At 38.4% G+C, this 24,637-nt stretch overlaps 1 protein-coding gene across 1 annotated transcript in view; it reads right to left on the bottom strand.

Moving 5' to 3' along the window:
• igf1rb (insulin-like growth factor 1b receptor) overlaps positions 1 to 24,637 on the bottom strand; it is a gene marked incomplete at both ends in the record, with an annotated part of 116,818 nt that overhangs the window by 88,184 nt on the left and 3,997 nt on the right. Inside the window, 1 exon segment of the mRNA XM_079400614.1 lies at positions 23,379 to 23,939. Within this exon segment, the coding sequence (XP_079256740.1) occupies positions 23,379 to 23,939 (561 nt within the window).

Here is a 24,637-nt window from a genome sequence, read left to right as displayed (position 1 = left end):
AATCACACGCTGATGTGCTTCCATACAGATGATAATCATACAGATGGGCCATATAATCAATAATAGCTGATCAATGAATCACAATGATAGCCGTCATAGAGTCGGTAATAAACACGCTGATGTGCGTCCATACAGATGATAATCATGCAGATACGGCCACATTCCCCACACAATACACACACACACACATAAAAAATGTAGAAGAAAAAAAAAAAAAAAAAAAAAACAGTTTTTTATGGATAAAGCAGATCGCTAAGTTACGCCCCGCTCAGATGACAGCTGCGTCACAGCGTGTGTCATGGCTGGCAGGAGAGAGCGCCAAATTCAAATAAACTATATTCCGCTTTTCTGAGACTTTTTTTTCCGTGGACGGTCTCATTCTGTTTGTAAAACTGTATGCTACAGCACCGTGTTGTTGTTTTTTACCACCAAGACGCTGTTTTTGAGCGTAATTTATTCCATAACGGACGCGAACAATAACTCTCCCAAAGAAATGAAACGTAAACAGAGGAATATTCATCCTTATTACAACGTTATTGTTTCGCTGGACTAAAAGTGCTCGCTGGGATGTTGTTCTGTGGACCCTTAACTCTCTAACTAAACTGGGATTTCAGCAGTGCGCGTTTGTGACTCGTTATTACAATGATAATGGTACGTACTGCTTTTTTATTCTGCCTGTTTTGATGTGTACTGCTTACACAAATGTAGCAAATACATTCCTTATAAGCTTTCCATCGGAAAACAGCGATCTGTCGTCGATGCTTGAGGCTTAGACCTTCAGAATGATATATAGTTTGTCAAGATTAACGATATTCTTTCACGTTAAATTCATTCATAAACATTAAACTAGTGGTGAAAAAACGCTTCAGTGCGCCGTCGCTTAGGTTAACGTGTGTTTCTTATAGCGGTTAAAATGTAGTTTTAATTTAGTGATTTTAACTTTTAGTTTTGTGATTGTTAATGCTTTAAAGAGCAATGTTAGATTGTAATGTTCTAATGCTATCTGTTCTAACTACAAAAGGTACAGCTGTTATAAAACCAGAGAGAAAGGCTGCATGGCTATGATAGTATGTGAGAGAGTCAGAGGTAATATTGCGTTCCTATTGGTCAGTGAGCTCAGCTTAGCCTGACAGTTTGCCTGCCCTGAACCAGGTTAGCTTTCCAGCATAAGTAGCCACAGTAACTGAGGTTGACCTTTGTTAAATTTGCTTTATGGAACCAAATAATTTGACAGTGTCATCTGACAGATTAACTGAAATAAGCCTGGCCTATGTGGTAAACTTGTTTTATGAAACAGGCCTCGAGGCATTAGAACTCAGACGACACAAGTTAATTTATGATTTGCTGTCTGTCTGAACCAAAGAAATAAGCGGTCATATTTTTCCTATTGCATCGTATCGCATTGTGTTGAATCGAAATCGAATCGCACTGCATTGTAATATGGGTGAATCGTATCGCATCGGTACCTGCTTCATATGTATCTTCAACGTATCGTATCGTTTGCTATGCATCGAGATGCATGATAGATCCAAGATGGCAGTGCAATCAGACGCAGAGCTACCCCGGGTCCCAAAGATGGTTCTTTTAATGTCGTCTGTTCGTCTCCAAATAGCTTCAGTTTACCGCTAACTCATAAGGAAATCACCCCAAAACTCATCTATGATCACCAAAGTCTTTTGGATATCGGCAACGAATACAAACACCAACTCTCGCCGGCGGCTACTGAGAAGCTATGAGGCCTTTGTTTACTGCTAGAGCCGGACCTCGAGACCGCGGCCTCGCCTACTGACGTTACCCGCACAAGGCAGCGTCACAAGCGGTGTGAGAGAGGACGGAAGCGCGGAGGTATACGAGCTAGGCTAAGAGCTAACCCCACAAGACCGGCTCTTCCAACACTCATGCTCTCAAACGTTCGCTCTCTGGAAAACAAACTGGACTTAATTCAACTCAGTCGGTCTACACAGCATGAGGCAAGGGATTGTTATGTCAATCCAAGATGGCGGCATGTGTGGTCTGATGTGTGTTTGTCCCTTTATCTATACTCATTTTGTTTGCTTTTACTTTTATTGTTTGCTCTGCGTGGATCCTGAGGCCCTGTCAGCTCCTCCTGGTTTTGCTAACATCTACTGCTAACATGGCTCTTTTCTTAATGCTGCTTTGTTCATTGTTTTTGCAGAATCTAAGATCAAGTGATTTATACTGGGTGAGTACATCTTACAACAATTGTGGTAATCTAAATTTAATGTGAAGTTAGTCTACTCAGAATCAATCAGTAAGCAGCTGGAATTTCTGGCAGTGAAGGTGGAATTGGCCAAGGGACTTTATGTTACTGTTGTTGGGTGCTATAGGCCTCCTTCTGCCCTGAGTACTGCATTGCAGATTCTTATTCAACTTTTATCCAGACTGGACTACTCTGAAATTATTTTAGCAGGTGATCTAAACTGGGACTGGCTGAAACCTTGTTCAGATGAATTTAAGTCATTTTGTGATTCTGTCAATTTTACACAACTAATCAATTCTCCCACTCGTCCAAATCTTAAGTGCTTTGAGAAATCCACATTAATTGATTTAATTTTGACTAATGTCCCGCACAAATTTTCTGCTGTTGGTGTTTTTTTGCAATGACCTAAGTGACCACTGTGTTGTTGCTGCTGTAAGGAATACTAAGATGCCTAAATGTAAACCTCGCGTAATATGTAAGAGGAATCTCAAAAAATTTAATGAACAGGGTTTTTGCCATGATTTGTTTAATTGTGATTGGAGTAGAATAGAGCTGATTCCCGATGTGGAGTCAGCCTGGATCTTTTTCCGGGATAGTTTTTTGCAAGTAATAAAAAGACACGCCCCACTAAAGAGATTTAGAGTTAAGGGGCGGGACAATCCCTGGTTTTCCTCTGAGCTTGGAGATATTCTTCATGACCGCAATTTAGCTTGGGCCAAAGCAAGAAAAACGGGCTCTTCGTCTGATTGGCTTGTTTTTAGGCAGTTAAGAAATAAATGTTCTTCTTTTATTAAGAAAGCAAAATCTGATTTATTTGTCAGCCACTACTGACACCTTAAATGATCCCAGAAAATTTTGGAAGGCTATAAAATTACTTTCTCTAAACAAAGATAGTATTAATGTTCCTTCTTTTATTATGAAAGAGTCTGCAGTAGTTCATGACAAGCTGGAGATATTGAACCATTTTAACACTTTAACCTTCAACCCCATTTAGGGCCTCGCAGGTGAAAATAACCTACCTGAATTAAAATGGTAACAGTTTGTGACAAAGTGTGCTTACACAAACAAATTAGGTATCTTTGGAAAGAAGAGACTCTGGGCTTTACTATCTATCATCCAGAGTTGATAATGCTCAAAAAGATAAAAAGTTATAGACACTGACGTGCCTTGAAAAATATTTTTCCACACTGAATGTTTTTTTATTTCATATACAAATACATGAAATAAGTCCTGGAGCAATCCAGAAAAGTAATGGATCGAAAGCCATGTGTCTCATCAGTTCATATTTCAAATTTGAAGAAGATACCATGAAAAATGAGATTCCTGCAATATTTTTTCTGAAACTATTTATAGTCCCCCCACCCCCCTGTTTGAGGAAAAATAACCACCAAATGGATTGCAGAATTATACAAGCTATTTTAGTCATTATACATGTTCCTGCATAGTTTTTCAATTATAAAATAATAGACAGATTTATTTGAGCACTAAAAAATACAAAAATAATTATTTGAGTAATAAAAAAGGAAAAAAAATAGAAAAAAATGCTTTGTATATAGTATGTATACTGAAGTATTCTTCGTTATTCGTTATTACAATGATAAATATCACTGCCAGACGTGAAGTGATATTGCCAGACATGGTCATAGAGTCAGTAAACACACGCTGATGTGCTTCCATTCAGATTATAATCAAACAGATGGGCCATATAATCAATAATAGCTGATCAATGAATCACAATGATAGCCGTCATAGAGTCGCTAATAAACACGCTGATGTGCGTCCATACAGATTATAATCATGCAGACACGGCCACATTCCCCACACAATACACACACACACATATAAAAAATGTAGAAGAAAAAAAAAACAGTTTTTTATGGATAAAGCAGATCGCTAAGTTATGCCCCGCTCAGATGACAGCGTGCGTCACAGAAGCGTCACTGCCGGCAGGAGGGAGCGCCAAATTCAAATAATCTATATTCCGCTTTTCTGAGACTTTTTTTTCCGTAGACGGTCTCATTATGTTTGTAAGACCGTATTCTACAAAATCGTTTTGTTTTTTTACCACCAAGACGCTGTTTTTGAGCGTAATTTATTCCATAACGGACGCGAACAATAACTCTCTGAAGAAATGAAACGTAAACAAAGGAATATTCATCCTTATTACAACGTTATTGTTTCGCTGGACTAAAAGTGCTCGCTGGGATGTTTTTCTGTGGACCTTTACCTCTCTAACTAAACTGGGATTTCAGCAGTGGACGCGTTTGTGGCTCGTTATTACAATGATAAAGGTACGTACGGCTTTTTTACTCTGCGTGTTTGGATGTGTACTGCTTACACAAATGTAGCAAATTTGTGCCACTCATTCCTTATAAGCTTTCCATCGAAAAACAGCGATCTGTCGTCGATGCTTGAGGCTTAGACCCTCAGAATGATATAGAGTTTGACAAGATTAACTTTGTCCCGTTTCATTTATTCTATTAGAAAACAATGACACATGCAAACAAAGAGCGTTCAGTGCGAGGTCGCTCTGGTGCAGGCTAACAGGTTAATGAGCATTTTATTCAGTCTGGTTCTTTGTTTGACACTGCTTGTCCTTATACTGTGACACCTTGTAGAGATGTACCAGTCTCTACAAGTGTCTTTAATCTCACTCCATTCTTAGTGGCTGACGTTCAAAAAGCCCTAAAAGGGCTGGCTCCTGAAAAACCTCCAGGACCTGATCTTATAGAGCCCTATTTCTTAAAAATAGCTGCTGATTGTATAGCACAGCCTCTAACATACCTTTTTAATCTTACTTTAGAGAGCAACACTATTCCCAAAATATGGAAATCTGCATTTGTTTGTCCATTATTGAAAGGGGGTGACCCGTCAAATTTAAATAATTACAGGCCAATTTCTAATTTGTCTGTTTTGGCCAAAACGCGGTGGTGATGGCGCAGTGGATAAGACACATGCCTTTGTTGTGAGAGACCCGGGTTCGAATCCACTGTGAGACACCAATGTGTCCCTGAGCAAGACACTTAACCCCTAGTTGCTCCAGAGGCGTGCGACCTCTGACATATATAGCAATTGTAAGTCGCTTTGGTAAAAGCGTCAGCTAAATGAATAAATGTAAATGTAATGCTTGAATCCCTGGTGAGTGATCAGATGAAAGACTTCCTGCATGTACAGGACATTTTATCCCCAGGTCAGGTTTTAGAAAAAAACATAGTACCATTACAGCTGCAATGAAGGTGATAAATGACATCTCTGTTGCTCGTGATAAGAAGCAGCACTGCGCATCACTTTTTATTGATTTGTCAAAAGCTTTTGACGGTTTGATCATGATGTTTTAAAGATTAGTCTTCTTAACTCGGGGTTTTCAGAGAATACTGTCTCTTGGTTCTCAAACTATCTTAGTGACAGAACCCAGTGCATTAAGCATGATGGTGTTCAATCTGGTATTTTACCAATCCTTAAAGGGGTTCCACAAGGCTCTGTGTTAGGCCCTCTTTTATTTACTATTTATATAAATAACCTTGATCGGCATGTGTCTGATGCAAACTTTCATTTTTATGCAGATGACAGTTATTTACTGCTGTGCACCCTCTCTTAAACAAGCCATTGCACATTTACAGAATGCTTTCACTGGTCCAAAACACTTTGCTACAGCTGAAACTTGTGCTCAATGCAGACAAAACCAAACTTATGCTCTTCACGGACCCTCGGAATAGACCACTGAATGTTCCCTCAGTGATTACTCTTGACGGACGTGAAATACAGACTGTAACAACTTATAAGTATCTTGGTATTGTTATTGATGATTGCCTATCATTTAAGCCTCATGTTCACTGTCTAGTGAGAAAGTTGAGGCTAAAATTGGGTTTTTACTTTCGAAATAAGCTGTTCTTTTCTTTTAATGTTAAAAAACGGTTAGTGGCATCCACTTTTTTATCTGTGCTGGACTATGGTGATATATTATATATGCATTCATCTGTTCAATGCCTTCATATGATTGACGCAGCCTATCATGCATCGCTGAGATTTATTATTAATTGTAAAGCTCGCAGCCACCACTGTGAGCTGTAATCTCGTGTAGGGTGGTCTGCTCTGGCCACACGGAGGATCTGTCATTGGTATACATTTATATATAAGGCTATTCTTGGTGTGCTTCCATCCTATTTATGTTCACTTCTTGTGAAAAAAAGTGCTGGTCGTTACTCTCTCCGTTCTCAGGCTGTTGTCTTGTTTTCTGTCCCACTTGTCAGTAATGAGCTGGGTAAAAGGGCCTTTGTTTATTCTGCACCCTTTACATGGAATTTGCTGCAGAACAACTTAAAACTTAGTAAATTGATTCCTTTGAGTGTTTTTAAGTTAAGAATGAGATGTTTTGAGTTGGACTCCCTCACATGTCAATGTTTTTAATTGAGATTTCATTGTAAGTGCATAATTGGCTTTCAAACTGTTTCTATTAATTTATTAGTCTTTATTTTCATGTTTTTTGTGTGTCTCTGTATGTATGTAATGATGTGATGTAATTCAGCTGCCTATCTTGGCCAGGTCTCCCTTGTAAAAGAGATTTTTAATCTCAATGGGCTTCTCCTGGTTAAATAAAGTATAAATAAAAAAAATAAAAATGTGTTTGTTTTCACCGAAACATGGCTAAACGACAACATCCCGGACTCCGCCATTCAGCAGCACGGGCTAACCAGCTACCAAGCGGATAGAGATTCATCACTATTTGGTAAGACCCGCAGAGGTGGCCTGTGTGTGTATATCAACAAAGACTGGTGTAACAATGCTGCGGTATTATCAAAACACTGTTTATGTTTGTGAAGTGTCAACCGTTCTATCTGCTGCGGGAGTTCAGGGCCTTTGTTATCGTCGCGGTTTACATCCCCCCCGTGTGCAAACGCTTAAGACGCGCTTCGTGAACTGTATAGAGCCATCAGTGGATGGCGGATTTTTCATCATAGCCGATGACTTCAACCATGCAAACTTAAAGACAGTTTTGCTAAAGTTCTACCAACATGTGAACTTTGCAACAAGGGGAAACAACACACTGGACTTTGTTTATACAACAGTAAAGAATGCTTACAAGGCTGTGCCCCGCCCCCACCTTGGGAACTCGGACCACACCACTGTTATGCCAATACCAGCATATAGACCACTTCTCAAACTCGCCAAACCGGTTCAAAAGCAGATCACAGCATGGCCAGACAATGCCACCTCAGCACTACAGGACTGCTTTCAGTGCACAGACTGGAACATGTTTAAAGAGGCAGCCACATACAACAACCACACAGACCTGCATGAGTACACTGAAACTGTGACTGCTTACATCAAAAAGTGCATAGATGATGTGACAGTCACCAAGACCATCACCACACATGCCAACCAGAAGCCGTGGATGACAGCAGAGGTTCGTGGTCTGCTAAAGACCAGAAATGAAGCATTCAGATCAGCAGATAAAGCAGCCCTCAAAACAGCAAGAGCCAATCTGTCCTGTGGCATCAAAAATGCAAAACGGTCATATGCTCAAAAAAATCAACAATCACTTCACAGACAGCAGAGACACACGAAGCCTGTGGCAAGCCATTCAGACCATCACTGACTACAAGCCCCCGCCACAGGCCTGTGATGAGGACACATCCCTCCCCGATGCACTCAACCACTTTTATTCACGGTTTGAAATGCAGAATGACACACCTGCACAAAAACTGCCCACACCTCCCAACGACTGGGCGCTCTGTCTGTCTCCAGCCGACGTAAGGAAGACCCTATCTAGGATTAACCCATGCAAGGCTGCGGGTCCTGACAACATACGTGGCCGTGTTCTGACACTGTGCTGCACAGCTGACAGATGTGCTTACAGATATCTTCAACACCTCGCTGAGCCAGGCATGTCTCAAATCCACAACACGTCTCGACATGTCTCAAATCCACAACAATCATACCGGTACCAAAGAAACCACTTGTGTCCTGTCTAAATGACTACTGTCCCATAGCACTGACTCAAATCATGATGAAGTGCTTTGAGAGGCTAGTCATGCACAACATCAAAACCAGCCTGCACAACACACTCGACCCGCTCCAGTTTGCATACTGTCCAAACCGCTCTACGGACGATGCAATTTCCTCCACCCTCCACCTGGCTCTTGCCCACCTAGAAAATAAAGACTCCTATGTTAGAATGTTGCTCATTGACTTCTGCTCGGCATTCAACACAATAATCCCACAACAGCTCATAAATAAACTAAATCTGCTGGGCCTTAACAATTCCCTTTGTAATTGGATCCTGCACTTTCTAACCAGAAGACCTCAGTCAGTCCGTGTCGGCCACAACACCTCGAGCACTACCACACTGAGCACAGGTGCCCCACAAGGCTGTGTGCTCAGCCCGCTGCTCTTCACACTGCTGACCCACGACTGCACTGCCAAGTTCAGCTCCAACCACATCAAGTTTGCTGATGACACAACAGTGGTAGGTCTATATCTCATATACATATATACACATATAGGGGAAGTCGTGGGGGAAGTCTATATGTGTGTATATATATATATATATATATATATATATATATATATATATATATATATATACAGGTCCTTCTCAAAAAATTAGCATATTGTGATAAAGTTCATTATTTTCTGTAATGTACTGAAAAACATTAGACTTTCATATATTTTAGATTCATTACAACATAACTGAAGTAGTTCAAGCCTTTTATTGTTTTAATATTGATGATTTTGGCATACAGCTCATGAAAACCCAAAATTCCTATCTCAAAAAATTAGCATATTTCATCTGACCAATAAAAGAAAAGTGTTTGTAATACAAAAAAAAAAAGTCAACCTTCAAATAATTATGTTCAGTTATGCACTCAATACTTGGTCGGGAATCCTTTTGCAGAAATGACTGCTTCAATGCGGCGTGGCATGGAGGCAGTCAGCCTGTGGCACTGCTGAGGTGTTATGGAGGTGTCTTACCCTCTTGCTTGAGGGTGTCAATGATGGCCTTCTGGACAGCAGTCAGGTCGGCAGTCTTACCCATGATTGCGGTTTTGAGTAATGAACCAGGCTGGGAGTTTTTAAAAGCCCCAGGAATCTTTTGCAGGTGTTTAGAGTTAATTAGTCGATTCAGATGATTAGGTTAATAGCTCGTTTAGAGAACCTTTTCATGATATGCTCATTTTTTGAGATAGGAATTTTGGGTTTTCATGAGCTGTATGCCAAATTCATCAATATTAAAACAATAAAAGGCTTGAACTACTTCAGTTGTGTTGTAATGAATTAAAATATATGAAAGTCTAATGTTTATCAGTACATTACAGAAAATAATGAACTTTATCACAATATGCTAATTTTTTGAAAAGGACCTGTATATGCACAGTTTTTGTGCAGATGTGTCATAGGGGAAGTCGTGGCCTAATGGTTAGAGAGTCGGACTCGTAATCCAAAGGTTGCGGGTTCGAGTCTCGGGCCGGCAGGGATTGTAGGTGGGGGGAGTGAATGTCCAGCGCTCTCTCCACCCTCAATACCACGACTGAGGTGCCCTTGAGCAAGGGACCGAACCCCCAACTGCTCTCCGGGCGCCGCAGCATAAATCTGCCCACTGCTCCGGGTGTGTGTTCACGGTGTGTGTGTGTTCACTGCTGTGTGTGTGCACGTTGGATGGGTTAAATGCATACACATATACACATACACATATATACATATACATATATACATACACACACATATATACACACACATACATACATACAGTTGGGCAAAAAAGTATTTAGTCAGCCACCAATTGTGCAAGTTCTCCCACTTAAAAAGATGAGAGAGGCCTGTAATTTTCATCATAGGTACACTTCAACTATGAGAGACAGAATGGGGGGAAAGAATCCAGGAAAATCACACTGTAGTATTTTTAATGAATTAATTGGTAAATTCCTCGGTAAAATAAGTATTTGGTCACCTACAAACAAGCAAGATTTCTGGCTCTCACAGACCTGTAACAACTTCTTTAAGAGGCTCCTCTGTCCTCCACTCGTTACCTGTATTAATGGCACCTGTTTGAACTCGTTATCAGTATAAAAGACACCTGTCCACGACCTCAAACAGTCACACTCCAAACTCCACTATGGCCAAGACCAAAGAGCTGTCGAAGGACACCAGAAACAAAATTGTAGACCTGCACCAGGCTGGGAAGACGGAATCTGCAATAGGCAAGCAGCTTGGTGTGAAGAAATCAACCGTGGGAGCAATTATTAGAAAATGGAAGACATACAAGACCACTGATAATCTCCCTCGATCTGGGGCTCCACGCAAGATCTCACCCCGTGGGGTCAAAATGATCACAAGAACGGTGAGCAAAAATCCCAGAACCACACGGGGGGACCTAGTGAATGACCTGCAGAGAGCTGGGACCAAAGTAACAAAGGCTACCATCATTAACACACTACACCGCCAGGGACTCAAATCCTGCAGTGCCAGACGTGTCCCCCTGCTTAAGCCAGTACATGTCCGGGCCCGTCTGAAGTTTGCTAGAGAGCATTTGGATGATCCAGAAGAGGATTGGGAGAATGTCATATGGTCAGATGAAACCAAAATAGAACTTTTTGGTAAAAACTCAACTCGTCGTGTTTGGAGGAGAAAGAATGCTGAGTTGCATCCAAAGAACCCCACACCTACTGTGAAGCATGGGGGTGGAAACATCATGCTTTGGGGCTGTTTTTCTGCAAAGGGATCAGGACGACTGATCCGTGTAAAGGAAAGAATGAATGGGGCCATGTATCGTGAGATTTTGAGTGAAAACCTCCTTCCATCAGCAAGGGCATTGAAGATGAAACGTGGCTGGGTCTTTCAGCATGACAATGATCCCAAACACACCGCCCGGGCAACGAAGGAGTGGCTTCGTAAGAAGCATTTCAAGTTCCTGGAGTGGCCTAGCCAGTCTCCAGATCTCAACCCCATAGAAAATCTTTGGAGGGAGTTGAAAGTCCGTGTTGCCCAGCGACAGCCCCAAAACATCACTGCTCTAGAGGAGATCTGCATGGAGGAATGGGCCAAAATACCAGCAACAGTGTGTGAAAACCTTGTGAAGACTTACAGAAAACGTCTGACCTCTGTCATTGCCAACAAAGGGTATATAACAAAGTATTGAGATTAACTTTTGTTATTAACCAAATACTTATTTTCCACCATAATTTGCAAATAAATTCTTTAAAAATCAAACAATATGATTTCCTGTATTCTTTCCCCCCATTCTGTCTCTCATAGTTGAAGTGTACCTATGATGAAACTTACAGGCCTCTCTCATCTTTTTAAGTGGGAGAACTTGCACAATTGGTGGCTGACTAAATACTTTTTTGCCCAACTGTACATACATTACATACAGAGATGCGTCTGATGTGTGTGATTCATATGCAAACGTTTGTTTACATTATCGTTTGAGAGATGATGAATGGAGCTTCTGACTGTAGCTACTCGCTGGACTTAATTAACGACTATTTGCATTTTTCTTGAACAAGAGCTGTCGTCATGCTGGTGAAGTTTCAATATCAATGAGTGAAGAAATTTGTGGAACTGCTTAACGATTGTGTATTTCAAGTTTTTCTCAATGAAGTGCTAACTTACTGCTTAGAAATTAACTAATTAAAACCAGTCATATAGCAACCAAGCTTAAGCTGATAATAAAATGTCCACAGGGCTTGTTTCAAAGTTTTTCTATTTGCTTTTAAATCACTGAGGTTTTACTTAAATATAAAAAATAAGGTCTGTATTCATGTTTGTGACAGGCCCCCCCGTACAAGGATGAGACTTTTACTGATGGTTTTATGATGTTTAATCCTTGCCTTTGAACCTTAATCCATACACCATATCACCAACGTAAGAGCTGGAATGCATACAAAAACATATAACCGATTAACTAACATAGTTCACATACTGCTGTCTTACATTGATAAAGTGTTCGTTCTTGCCTCAAACAAAAAGATCATATATCAGCTTATGTAAATCCCTTTTGCCTCTTAGGAGGGGCTGCAAATATGAATTTAACGTTTATCACTGCTCCGTGTCGAAGTTACTGCGCTAACCAGGGCGCGCGCCTTCCAACACAAGTGAGAAAAAGCGCGTAGCTTAAAAACCACAAGTCAACCATTTCACTATATAAATTTCAAAATAAAGACGACTACCCTTTCTGTAACAAAAATATACTTATGGTTATTTACAATGTTGTTAAAATTACTTTTCAGTTAAAAGACAGACAGCGAGAGGACACAAACTGAAGGCAGCTACATTGCATTACATAAAGTGTTTCTGCTGGCATATACCCGAGGGTAAGTATATCAATGCTTAAATACAGGTGCATCTCAAATTAGAATGTCGTGGAAAAGTTCATTTCAGTAATTCAACTCAAATTGTGAAACTTGTGTATTAAATAAATTCAATGCACACAGACTGAAGTAGTTTAAGTCTTTGGTTCTTTTAATTGTGGTGATTTAGGCTCACATTTAACCCATTTAAGCCCACCGGAAACTATAGTTGCCGCAGGTTATAGTTGTCATTTTCCTTTTGTAAATATTTTTCTAGATGTTATCTATGTTTTATATCTAAAATGACATGCAAGCAAAGAACCAAATAAAGGATTGAGGGAAAAAAATAAAATAAAAAAGTATTCACTTCCTTCCTGTGATAGGAGGCTGTCAACTTCCTACTTCCAATTTCTTTCTTGAGGGTGACTAAGAGAAGTCAAGCACACCAACACCATGGTCATTTAACCAACTTTTGGTGCAGTGTGGACAGGTGCCAAATCCTGCTGGAAAATGAAATCAGCATCTTTAAAAAGCTGGTCAGCAGAAGGAAGCATGAAGTGCTCCAAAATTTCTTGGTAAACGGGTGCAGTGACGTGGGTTTTCAAAAAACACAATGGACCAACACCAGCAGATAACATTGCACCCCAAATCCTCACAGACTGTGGAAACTTAACACTGGACTTCATGCAACTTGGGCTATGAGCTTCTCCACCCTTCCTCCAGACTCTAGGACCTTGGTTTCCAAATGAAATACAAAATGTGCTCATCTGAAGAGAGGACGTTGAACCACTGTGCAACAGTCCAGTTCTTCTTAGCCCAGGTAAGATGCCTCTGATGTTGTCTGTGGTTCAGGAGTGGCTTAACAAGAGGAATACGACAACTGTAGCCAAATTCCTTGACACATCTGTATGTGGTGGTTCTTGATGCCTTAACCCCAGCCTCAGTCCATTCCTTGTGAAGTTCACCCAAATTCTTGAATCGATTTTGCTTGACAATCATCATAAGGCTGTGGTTCTCTCGGTTGGTTGTACATCTTTTTTTCCACACTTTTTTTTCCTTCCACTCAACTTTCTGTTAACATGCTTGGATACAGCACTCTGTGAACAGCCAGCTTCTTTGGCAATGAATGTTTGTGGCTTACCCTCCTTGTGAAGGGTGTCAACGATTGTCTTCTGGACAACTGTCAGATCAGCAGGCTACCCCATGATTGTGTAGCCTAGTGAACCAAGCTGAGAGACCATTTTGAAGGCTCAGGAAACCTTTGCAGGTGTTTTGAGTTGATTAGCATGTCACCATTTTCCAATTAGTTGAGATAGTGAATTGATGGGTTTTTGTTAAATGTGAGCCTAAAACATCACAATTAAAAGAACCAAAGACTTAAACTACTTCAGTCTGTGTGCAATGAATTTAATACACGAGTTTCACAATTTGAGTTGAATTACTGAAATTAATTAACTTTTCCACAACATTCTAATTTATTGAGATCCACCTGTATATAAACACTTCACACATTCTTTGAAGGCATCCATAATATGATAGTGTAAAAGGTTTATCTGTAGCCCTGTATGAATTAAGCCTTGACAGACATGAATCATGAAATTATTTTGCTTTTCTCTTAGTCACCCTCAAGATCCTCCACAAGTATTCACTCTTTTCAGCTGACCATAAAGAGACAGAGCAGTGTAAAATCAATAGGCATCAGCCAGCAAAAGCTTTAGCATAGATGCTAAGGCTAACAGGTATGCATGCATGTTTTTCTTAACATTTGATTTGTCTGTGTAATTATTCCCTTCCATCATTTTACTAGTCTTAAGTTGTCACTTGTATTGTTGTCATGTTTAATCATATTGTCCAAGACACCCTGGAAAAACCATAGTGATGAGGATGGAAACTAAGATGAGGCAAACTTGTGCACTTCCATAAGGTAAAACTCACAATACTGTTGCAAAGTTTGTTTTTTGTTTTGATGAAAGGGTTAATTTACTGAAATCCAAGTAGTCATGTACTCACCCTCATGTCATTCCTAACATTTCTGTCGCTGCATTGACAGTCTACACAAATACCACTATGATGGTTCAGAAAGTTCAGAAAAAGATTGTAAAACTAATCCATATGAATTGAGTAATTTATTCTATATTTTCTGAAGAGACTTGATCGCTTTGTATGATGAACATATTGAATTTAGTCTTTTTATTCACAAACATTTATCAACACACATCAGATATGGTAAATGGAAGGGACTGTTTTGAATGAAGTGAAGGAACTTTCACAGGAACGGTTTGTTTGCTGATCACGGTTTGTGAATAGAAGCTTAATTTCAATAAAATAACCATGTCTCGTCAGAAAATTTGAACAAAACTGCTCAATTCCTATAGATTAATTTTACACTCTCTTTATGAACTTTTTGAAGCATCAAAGTGGTAGCTGTGTGGATTCAATGGATGGACATAAATCTGTTTTCACTAAAGTATATTAACTTTTATTTCAAAGATGAGCAAAAGACTTACTAATGTACTTTACTTACTAAAGTAAATGTCAGAATTTTCATTTTGGGTGAACTAACCCTTTAAAGTACATTTCATAATCAAAGTTTATACATTCATCGTTGCACAGAGTAGTTAACTTTTTCCACTCTTTTTTTCTTTAAACAAATTTGTTTTTGCGGTTTACAGTCCCGCACCTGCACCAGTATTGAAACCCATCTCAGTCAGAGGGAGGACCTGCCATACCTACTGCTACTGAGAAGGATGAAGGGCAGGATCACCTTATGTGGTCGGACAAGCTTCTCATCCCTTCTGAAGGAACCAGCTCCTTGAGTACTATTGAATTCTAAGTCCACTATGTTTTCAACCTGTTGAGCAGGTCCTTTTCAATGTCTTTATCTTCCTGCTACGCTAGTCTACAACATTGATGTTGGTCATACCAGTGAGTTGCCAAGAGTAAATGAATTGCATGCAAAGCATTGACAAACTTTTTCAGAGCATCATGTATTTTAATTACAAATATATTTTAAGTTGAGAGTACTTCTGACAGCCAGCATTTTTAAGTTTTACAGGTCTTTTGACCTGCAGACTTCACATGTGTGATATGATGGTGAATTTGTATTAAGTGTTCTTTTAAGTTTTTGAAAAAGGTTCAAACTGATACAACGTGTTGGCTGTTATTGAATATACACATGCATTTGTAGTTGAACTGAATGCAGATCACATTTAATGACAAATCAGGGTTAATATGAACACTATATTAGTCTGGAAATAAGTTAAGTTATTGACACACCTAGTGTAGTTTTGACACTATTAGTGTTTTCCCTCCTTTTTTACACCAAATTAGTGTTAACGGTGAACACATACAGTGTTGTTTTAACTCTATGGAGTATTAAAAAAAATAACACTATTTCAAGTGTTAGTTTAACTCAATTTAGTGTGGACCTATATAAACCCTGAAAAAGTGTTAATTTATACACTGCGAGTGTGAATTTAACACTTTCAAATTTACTGTGTAGGGCGCAGGTTTTCAAAACCTGGGTCAAAATGGGATGCTTTAAGAAAAATGTATAGCCTATGCAAGTTACATTAAAAATAGGCCTAAAGTAAAAATAACAAAATCAGTTTATATGAAAAAAATTTTTGAAATATATTTGACTTAAATAGTCTAATTAAGCTAACAGATTTAAAACAGATGATTGGCGCGGCGCTCCATTAACGGTTCACGGATCGGAAACCGAGAACCGAAATGACAATGCGCATCCTGTTTGTTTGCTTTATTTTACAAAAGCACAAATGTTCTGTTTTTATTGCGAGTGTGCAAGAATAAAAGTAAACACTTTGGCGGATTATATATTACTCATCTGTATGACCAAAATGGAGTTTTTTTTTTAATGTTTCAGCTTTTCGATCGCACCGGCACCTCACACACACACACACACATTCTACCAATTCAATCTTAACCGGTCTGCTCATTATAAATACAAAATACAAATCAACCAAACATATAAAAGTTTACACTGGTCAATTTAAATAGTCCGTACTATACCTGTCCACTAATTTTTACCCTCGATATGCGAATGCGCGTAAAGTATGCCTACAAAGCTTGGTTTACATTATAAATAATAGTTTAACATTGCGAATATGGAAACATTTGGATTCGTGCTGAATGAGATAAGTGAGCAAGAACCTCCAAATACATTTACATTGAATAAAGGTCCATGTAAAGATCCAGTAGAGTCCATGCGTTTTGGTAAGATAAATATCCATATTTCAAATGTAATAAACACTTTTTTCTCACTTCTGCTGACTGTCATACGCGCAAATTTTAACCAATTAATTTTAATCTCGACCTCTTGGAAGATCTTAGCAACTGTATTGTGGCAGTGAGTTCTGCAGAAGTGTTTTAATTTTAAAGATATAGAAGAAAACATGCCACAATTAATTAAGCAAACCTGCTTCTGTGGTGCTCTTTCCAGTCAGCGCTTTATGCCTTGGATGCTATTAGCGCAGCCCTATTAACGTTCGCATGTAAAAGAAAAAAGGGAGAACCAATAACGCAGCAAATTAAAAACCGCCTAATACCTTATGGTATTCAGAGCAAGGAAGAAATCTCCAATCCTGAGTCATAAGACAAAGCGCTTGACATTTCAGTGACATTTTCGCTTGGTCTCCACCCAACGGTAGTCAGCACAGAGATGAAAGAAAGCATTCACCGGTCACCTGTGAAAGACCACTCCAAAATCTCATTACTTCATCAAATCCTACGGCACACGTTCAACTCTACTGCCGTCCCAAAGCACATCACGGCAAACCAGACAGCCAAAATTCCTTATTTGAATCTTCAAAGGATGCAAAAGACACGTTCCAGAGCTGCCGTTCTGGTCTGGACATTTTTTCAACAAATGGCTTATAAGATCATATCTAACTTTTAACCTGTAAAACAAGCATACCTTCTAGGCAGCAACAAAGTCTAAAAATGCACAACATGTAGTGTGATCCAAAATTTAAGGCTAAATCTATTTTTTATGTCTTTTACCTGATCCAGCAAATTTGGTGCTGCAAAAAAAAAAACCACCCTCATCAAAAGGCATCATATTGCACTGACCACTGTTACTGCGATAAATATCCAATACGTGTAACATTTGCAGGTTTGAGGATTGAGTTTGCTGGTTCCTGCTATGTAATCACATGTTTGTGAAGAGCTTTGCATTGTCGTCTTTTCCCGGCTCTCTTCCTGATGAGTATCTTTTAAAGTCTTTTCAATCGTTATTATTTATTCGCCTTTATGTTGTTCAAAGACTTTGGATTTCTGTGGAACACAAAAGGAAATTCTATGATGATGGGATTTTTTTACATGCAGTTACAATGAACAAGGACAGAGGCTTTCAAGCTTAAATAATGACAGAAAAGCAGAATAAAAGAGCTCGTACAACTCATGCAGTACATTCAAAGTCTTCTGAAGCCATTTGTGTGAGAAATAGACTACAATTCAACTTGATATTCACAGCGAACAATTCAGAGACAATTCACAGGTTCAAAAGTTTGGGGTCAGTAAGATTTTTTAATGTTTTTGAAACAAGTCTCTTATGTTCTCCAAGACTGCATTTTTCATCAAAAATACAGTAAAAACAGTAATATTAAATATTATTATAATTTCAAATAGCTGTTTCCCACTTTAATATATTTTAAAATGTCCTTTATTCCTGTTATGCAAAGCTGAATTTTCAGCATCATTACTCCAGTCTTCAGTGTCACATGGTTCTTCAGAAATCATTCTAATAATGCTGATTTACTGCTGAAGAAACATTTCTTATCAATGCGGAAATCAGTTGTGCTGCTTAATAATTTTTGTCCAAACAATCCTTTTTTTCAGGATTCTTTGAGAAAGTTCAAAAGAACAGCATTGTTTAAAATAGAAATCTTTTGTAGCATCAGAAATGTTTTTCTATCACTTTTGATCAAATGAATGCTTCCTTGAATATAACTATTTAATTAAGAAAATCTTACTATAGATATATTACAAACTGTAAGCATCTTTGGGCCAGCCCACAACTGCCTAGTGGCCATACAGAACACTCCAGCAACCATTTAGCATTGAGTATTGAAAAAAATAATAATAATAATTACTGACAGCAGCGTGAGGATAACTGCACCAGAGATATTTGCATCTCAGCTCACCTTGAACTGTAAGGTAGTCTATCTGATGTGGGCTCTTTCCTGTGTGCAGATATTTGCAGTAAGCTCCATCTATTCTAAATGTAGCTGAAATGCAAAGTACAAGGCTGGTGAACAACAAGTCCTGACTGGGTAATTAAAGAGCTGGGAAGAAAAAAGGCAAGGCAGGCTGACTGGAAACCACTACCAGCCCTTGAAGAAACATCTGTGTTAAAGGAAAACAAGGTAATTATATGGAAAGAGGGAGGAGCTGCTAAAGTATTTTCCCTTTAGAGAGAGGCGCTTTGTCTGCCACTGCAGCATCCTTCTGTCCAAAAACACCACAATAGTGGAAGACTACAACCAGACCTCACCATACACGCTTTTTGCACGTATTTCACGTTTCTACTGGCTTTCGGGATCTTTTTTTCTCGTCTTGGTGAAAAATGTTACATCTCTTTAACAAATTTGCTTGTTTTTTTTATTCCAGTTCACTGCTGTTATCAGGAATTTGACATTTCAACACTTCCAGACACAAACCTTTCTGTAGACGAGTCCATTATCTTCAAAGTCTAGTGCAATCCAAACCCCCTGGAACGACCAGACTCCATTTTTCAAACATAAGCAAACACACCCAGCAGCAAACTTGCTTTTTCTTCTTTACTGTAAAACATGAACCAGCCAAGATTTGAAGCCTACAGGTAGAGAATGAATGCTGGATGACCCTGCTCTACTTAACTGATAACAACCAGAAAAAAGCTTTGTGATGAGATGCCTGGATAATACTGACAGACAGACAAAATGTGCAATTCAATAGAAACTGGTGAAGAAATGCACTGTTTGATTTGTGCAAAAAACATACTCTACAGAGAGGTATTGCGAAATGCAGCAATTCATAAATCAACGCAAGTTGCATTTTCGGCATTACCACAAGAGGTGCCATAGTGGCAATTAGTGTAAACTGTCAGCTACATGTAAATTTCTCTTTCAGGAGAGCATTTCTCAAGAGTTTCATCAAACTATGGTCGCAAGTTTGTTGTTACCAACAGTTCAATGATTCAGCGTTTCCCGAAACCAACAAACATTCGCAAACTGCATCGCATAGCTTTGTGGTTGCAACTATAGTCTCAACCTACGGTTAGACACATTTTCTTGTTGTTTACGTCACGACATGTGGAAATAAACAGCTTAGCTAAGTGAGCAAAACAAGAATTACAATCTATGTTTTTCATTGAACTGGATCGTCGAAGATCAGCAGCAGCAAAGACATAGGTTAATAAAATGGGATTAAATACATGAAGGAACTTTATTTGAACTAATTATTATTGCATCATTGCTATTATATATGTATTTGAAGTCATTTTAAAAATAAAAATAATTCATTTTTCAAATTTGCTCGACTCGTTTTGTCAGCACAGGTCACATTATTCTCGCTAAATGACAACAACGCATGCGGGATGTTTCAGATGGTATGGCAAGTGTAAACGCATGAATCGGATATGGGTCACAATTGAAATAACGTGTAAACGGACAGCCAAAAAAAAATCGGATATAGGCAACAAATCTGAATTGAGCATCAAGACCTGCAGTGTAAAGGAGGCCTTACATCTATTTTTATTACCACAAAAAAATTTATTATAAAGAGCCCTATGAAATCAGTTTTATTTCCAAATGAATTTTTTTCCATTTTCATTTTTCTATACTGTGCTTTAATGGTTAAACTAAATTGTATTAATCTAATTGAGTTTTACAGTTTTATATTTACCAAATTCTGTTTTCCATTTTATTGGTTCTATTAAATTTTAATAATCAAAAGCATCTCCAATTAATTGATTTTATATATTTTTTAAAAAGTTGTTGTTTTTTCAGAAATACTGCACATTTAAATTTTTCACCTAAATAAATTCTGGTAAATAATATTTCCTGTAAATACTCCTTTAAAAAGTGTTTTTTGATTATAATTGTATTATTAGTAGACTAGAACACATGGATATGTTGTCATTCTTACACTATAATACTGAACTTTGATTTGGACTGAGATGGACACTTGCTACTTGCACTCTATGTTGCACTTACTTTTGCTTTAAAAATGGATTTCATAGAAATTTGGATTTCATTTGGTTTAATAAAATATTCTTAAGTAACATTGTTGATTTTTTGTGGGATTTTTTGTTTAGATTAATCGATAAATTAGTCGATACATTAATAGAAATAAAAATAGTAGTAAGTGGCAGCCCTAATAGTAACCATCATGTTTACACAGCACACACAACGCCTCTGCACTTATTCCCAATTTCTCTCAACATGGAGACAGGAGAGCTGCCAGTCAATAAATGGGAAAACAAAGTAACCAGAGTTGAAAAAGTAACTCAGATATTCTGTTGTAAACTAAAAAGTTATGCGTTACTTTTTCTAGCTACCTGAAAAAAGTAATCTGATTACGTAACTAACACAGTGTGAGTGAATATATATATATATATATATATATATATATATATATATATATATATATATATATATATATATATATATATATATATATACATATATATATATACATACACACACACACCCACACACAATTTAATGCATGATTATTTGAATGAATGAACACCTGCAAATAAAGCACAACAATGGAGAACAAATATAGCAAAGTAGTCCTCAAATGCCGTTCATTATTTAGAGCAATAATCTGACAGAAATTATTATGCCACCATTAATGACAGTTCTATAGCATTAAAACAACGTGGCTCGAATAAAGTGATTACAGTTTTGGGAAACTAGCTAGTTCTCCATCGATGCATCCAATTATGGTAGTTAACCAGCGAGTTATCTCTTTGTATGGGAAACGCACCCAGGTCAACTACAGTTTGAAGAGATTCACAAATCGTCTCAAATCGGTTTAGTTTTTCACAGTCAGAAAAGCAAAAAAGAAAACCAGATCCAAACTGCAGTTTGGATGTTACATGTATAACATCAAACAAAATTCACAATATTCTCAGTAGTCAAGTCCAAATTCACCTACTTTTTCCGCATAGGCCTATACCAACCTACACTTAATGTCATCACTAGGGTTGCAAAAGTGGATAATTTCCAGTAAATTTTGGAAATAAATTTTGGAATCTTTCCAGGATTTTTTGGAATCTTCTGGGAATTTGTAGAATGTTTCTGGAAGTTTACCAGAAATGTTCCACCCCTTTGCAACCCTAGTCATCACTATAGCATCCAACACATATGATATTGACCACACACTGCACCAAGTGGATGCTGCACACTGGTGGTGGTTAAGGAGAGACCCCCCACATGATTGTAAAGCGCTTTGGGTGTACAGCAATACACAATAAAAGCCCTATATAAATGCATCATTCATTCACACTGTCTTAGGGTGTATTCACACCAGGAAAGTCGATAGTTCATTTGCTTTGGTCTGGACCAAATAGAATGTTGTTGTTTTTTTGTTCGGTGCCGTTCGCTTTCACACTGCCCTTTTTGCAAGTGAACCAGAAATTGTAAACAAAACCAAACGTGTGCCAAGGTCATCCATTCATTGGACAGAAATTCTCAAGCAGGGAAGTGCAAAAACAGGCTAATCATGGAGATCTTTTGTAGTGCAATTTTTATTCTTTTACTGATTTGCTGTTATGAGATACTAACGCAATATGAAGAAACTTATGAGCATCAAATGAGACAATGTCATACGATGTAATTACGACTTGCCGAAAATAAAATCTATAGATATAAAATACTTAAAGCATATAAAAATGTTAGTTTAAATATTTAACCTAGATAAACGTGCGCTAGGCGCATATCCAATCGTTTATGCGGAGAATGGAAGCTGAAGCGCACTTCAGTACATCAGTGGAAACAAATGAAATACTCCGTAATTGTTGCTCATGAAGGTAAGAATAATACATCGTTTGGAACAGTAAACGGTCTATTTTTATTTGTGTGCACTCACAATATCAAGAAAACGTAGTGCTTTTCTAAAATAAAGAAAACTAATAAGATACGCTTGAACAGTCTTGAACAGGAGCGCTTCACAAAAATTAACCAAAACTGTGAATATTTTCTATACAGACATGAACAAAATAATTAATATCCAAAACAAAAACTCTTTCATTATAATCCGTAAAGATGCATTTCTTTCTAAATGCGTGTCCAATGAGGAGATGGCGAGTCAGGATTTTTAACTTCATCTTTGTGACACTGACACAGAAAATACTAGTTTATTAATAAATAATTCAAATATCTCCTTACTATTTCCCCTAGACACATTCATTGTAACCTTTGCTGGGGCTTTGCGCAAGCTTTAGCTTATTTAGTGCGCTCATGTTACATTGCTGTGCGCCGTGGTCATGAAAACTCATAATTTGCACACGTTTTTAAGCACTGCGGTTTTAAAACAAGTGATTTAAGCGATTGAAATGCAAACAACAGCACTGTATACGTGAGCTGTGTGTTTCCGAGTGTGCTTTCTGCAATTGGGTCGGATCGAGGCCGGTTCATATTAACACCTTAAACGGACCGTACCAGAGTTCGTTTGGAAGCGAACCGAGACCACCTCTTCAGCTGGGTCTCGGTTCGGTTGGAGGAGGAGGAAACGAACCAGAGTTCGTTTTAATCGAACCAAACAAGACAGGTGTGAATACACTCTTAAAAAGTGGATCAGATCTCAACAGCTGCAAAACCTGGCCTACGAACCAGGCACACAAGATACACCCAAGAACTTACCTTTCTGGCAATGGTTGGAGGTCCAGCATCTGTAATTCTCATTGCGGTTGAAGTTAGTCTTGATACACAGAGGGTTGTCCTCCATGATTCCCGGGCAAACATCTCCGCACTCCTTGGACTGCTTATTTCCATCAATGAAATTGTTAAATTCAGCATCCATAATGAGAGACCAGTCCACAGAATCCAGGTAGCAGAGCTCGGGATTCTTCTCGATTCGTATCGCACCCCTCGTGATGTTACGCAGGTTGTAAAGGCCGATGTCCTTCAGGCTGGTTAACTCAAATATGACCAGGGCGTAGTTGTAGAACAAGTTACGGCCACGGATCACAGCAAGATTTGGAAAGAGAGTGCTGAGGCTGTCCAGCCCGGATACGCGGAAGAGGAGAAGGTAATCCGTAATCATGGTCAGTTTGGGGAAACTGAGGGTGCGGAAGACCTCCTGGTTGTTATTGTTTTTGCTTCCAATGAGGAGGATCTGCAGGTATCCCTCAACCACCGTACAGTTCTCCAGCCGCTTGAAATTACTGATGTCATTGCCAATGTCAATGCCTGGACCACAGACTGGAAGGAGAAAAACAGAAATAATCACATGATAATCAATATTCAACAGTCACAGCTTGGTAGCTAGAGAAGACTCAAATATTAAATAAATAAGACTTAAATATTTGAATTAATAGTTTGATTCATGGAAACGTAACAATTTGGAGGCTAAAATAAAGTGCAGGTGATTCTATTCTGTTATGAATCATAGTCAGGGTAGACAGAGCTTTGTACAGTCATTGAACAGACTGTACAAGTTTCCCCTCACATACGCATCAAATTAGTTGTACTAGTGTCTTAAAGAGACAGAATGTCCAAAAATGCACTCATTCATGTGTCGTTCCAAAGCTGTATGACTTTCATTCTTCAGTGGAACACATAAGAAGAAATTTGGAATGTTTTAGTGTGTTTTTGTGTCCATAAAATGAAATTGAATGGGGTGCAATGTTGTTTGTGTTCAAAAAGTGATATTTTCAATGTCTCAGTGAATTAAATTTTTGGACCATACAATAAAATTTCAATTTTGTTTGAACACTAACGTTCTTCAAAATATCTTCTTTTGTGAATATAGCTTTAAACAGCTTGACGATGAGTAAATTTACACAACAATATAGAACGAGCACTAAAATAAAACACAAATCGAACACGTTGACCATTTACTAACGGTCAACCCAAGCAGACATTTGAAAAGTTTCAACCAACCGCAGTTTTTCTTCTGC

This window comes from Barbus barbus (genome assembly GCF_936440315.1).
Source record: "Barbus barbus genome assembly, chromosome: 1".
Taxonomy (NCBI): domain Eukaryota; kingdom Metazoa; phylum Chordata; class Actinopteri; order Cypriniformes; family Cyprinidae; genus Barbus; species Barbus barbus.
The sequence above is the reverse complement of the archived record's forward strand: the minus strand, read 5'-3'. Positions and strand labels throughout refer to the sequence as shown.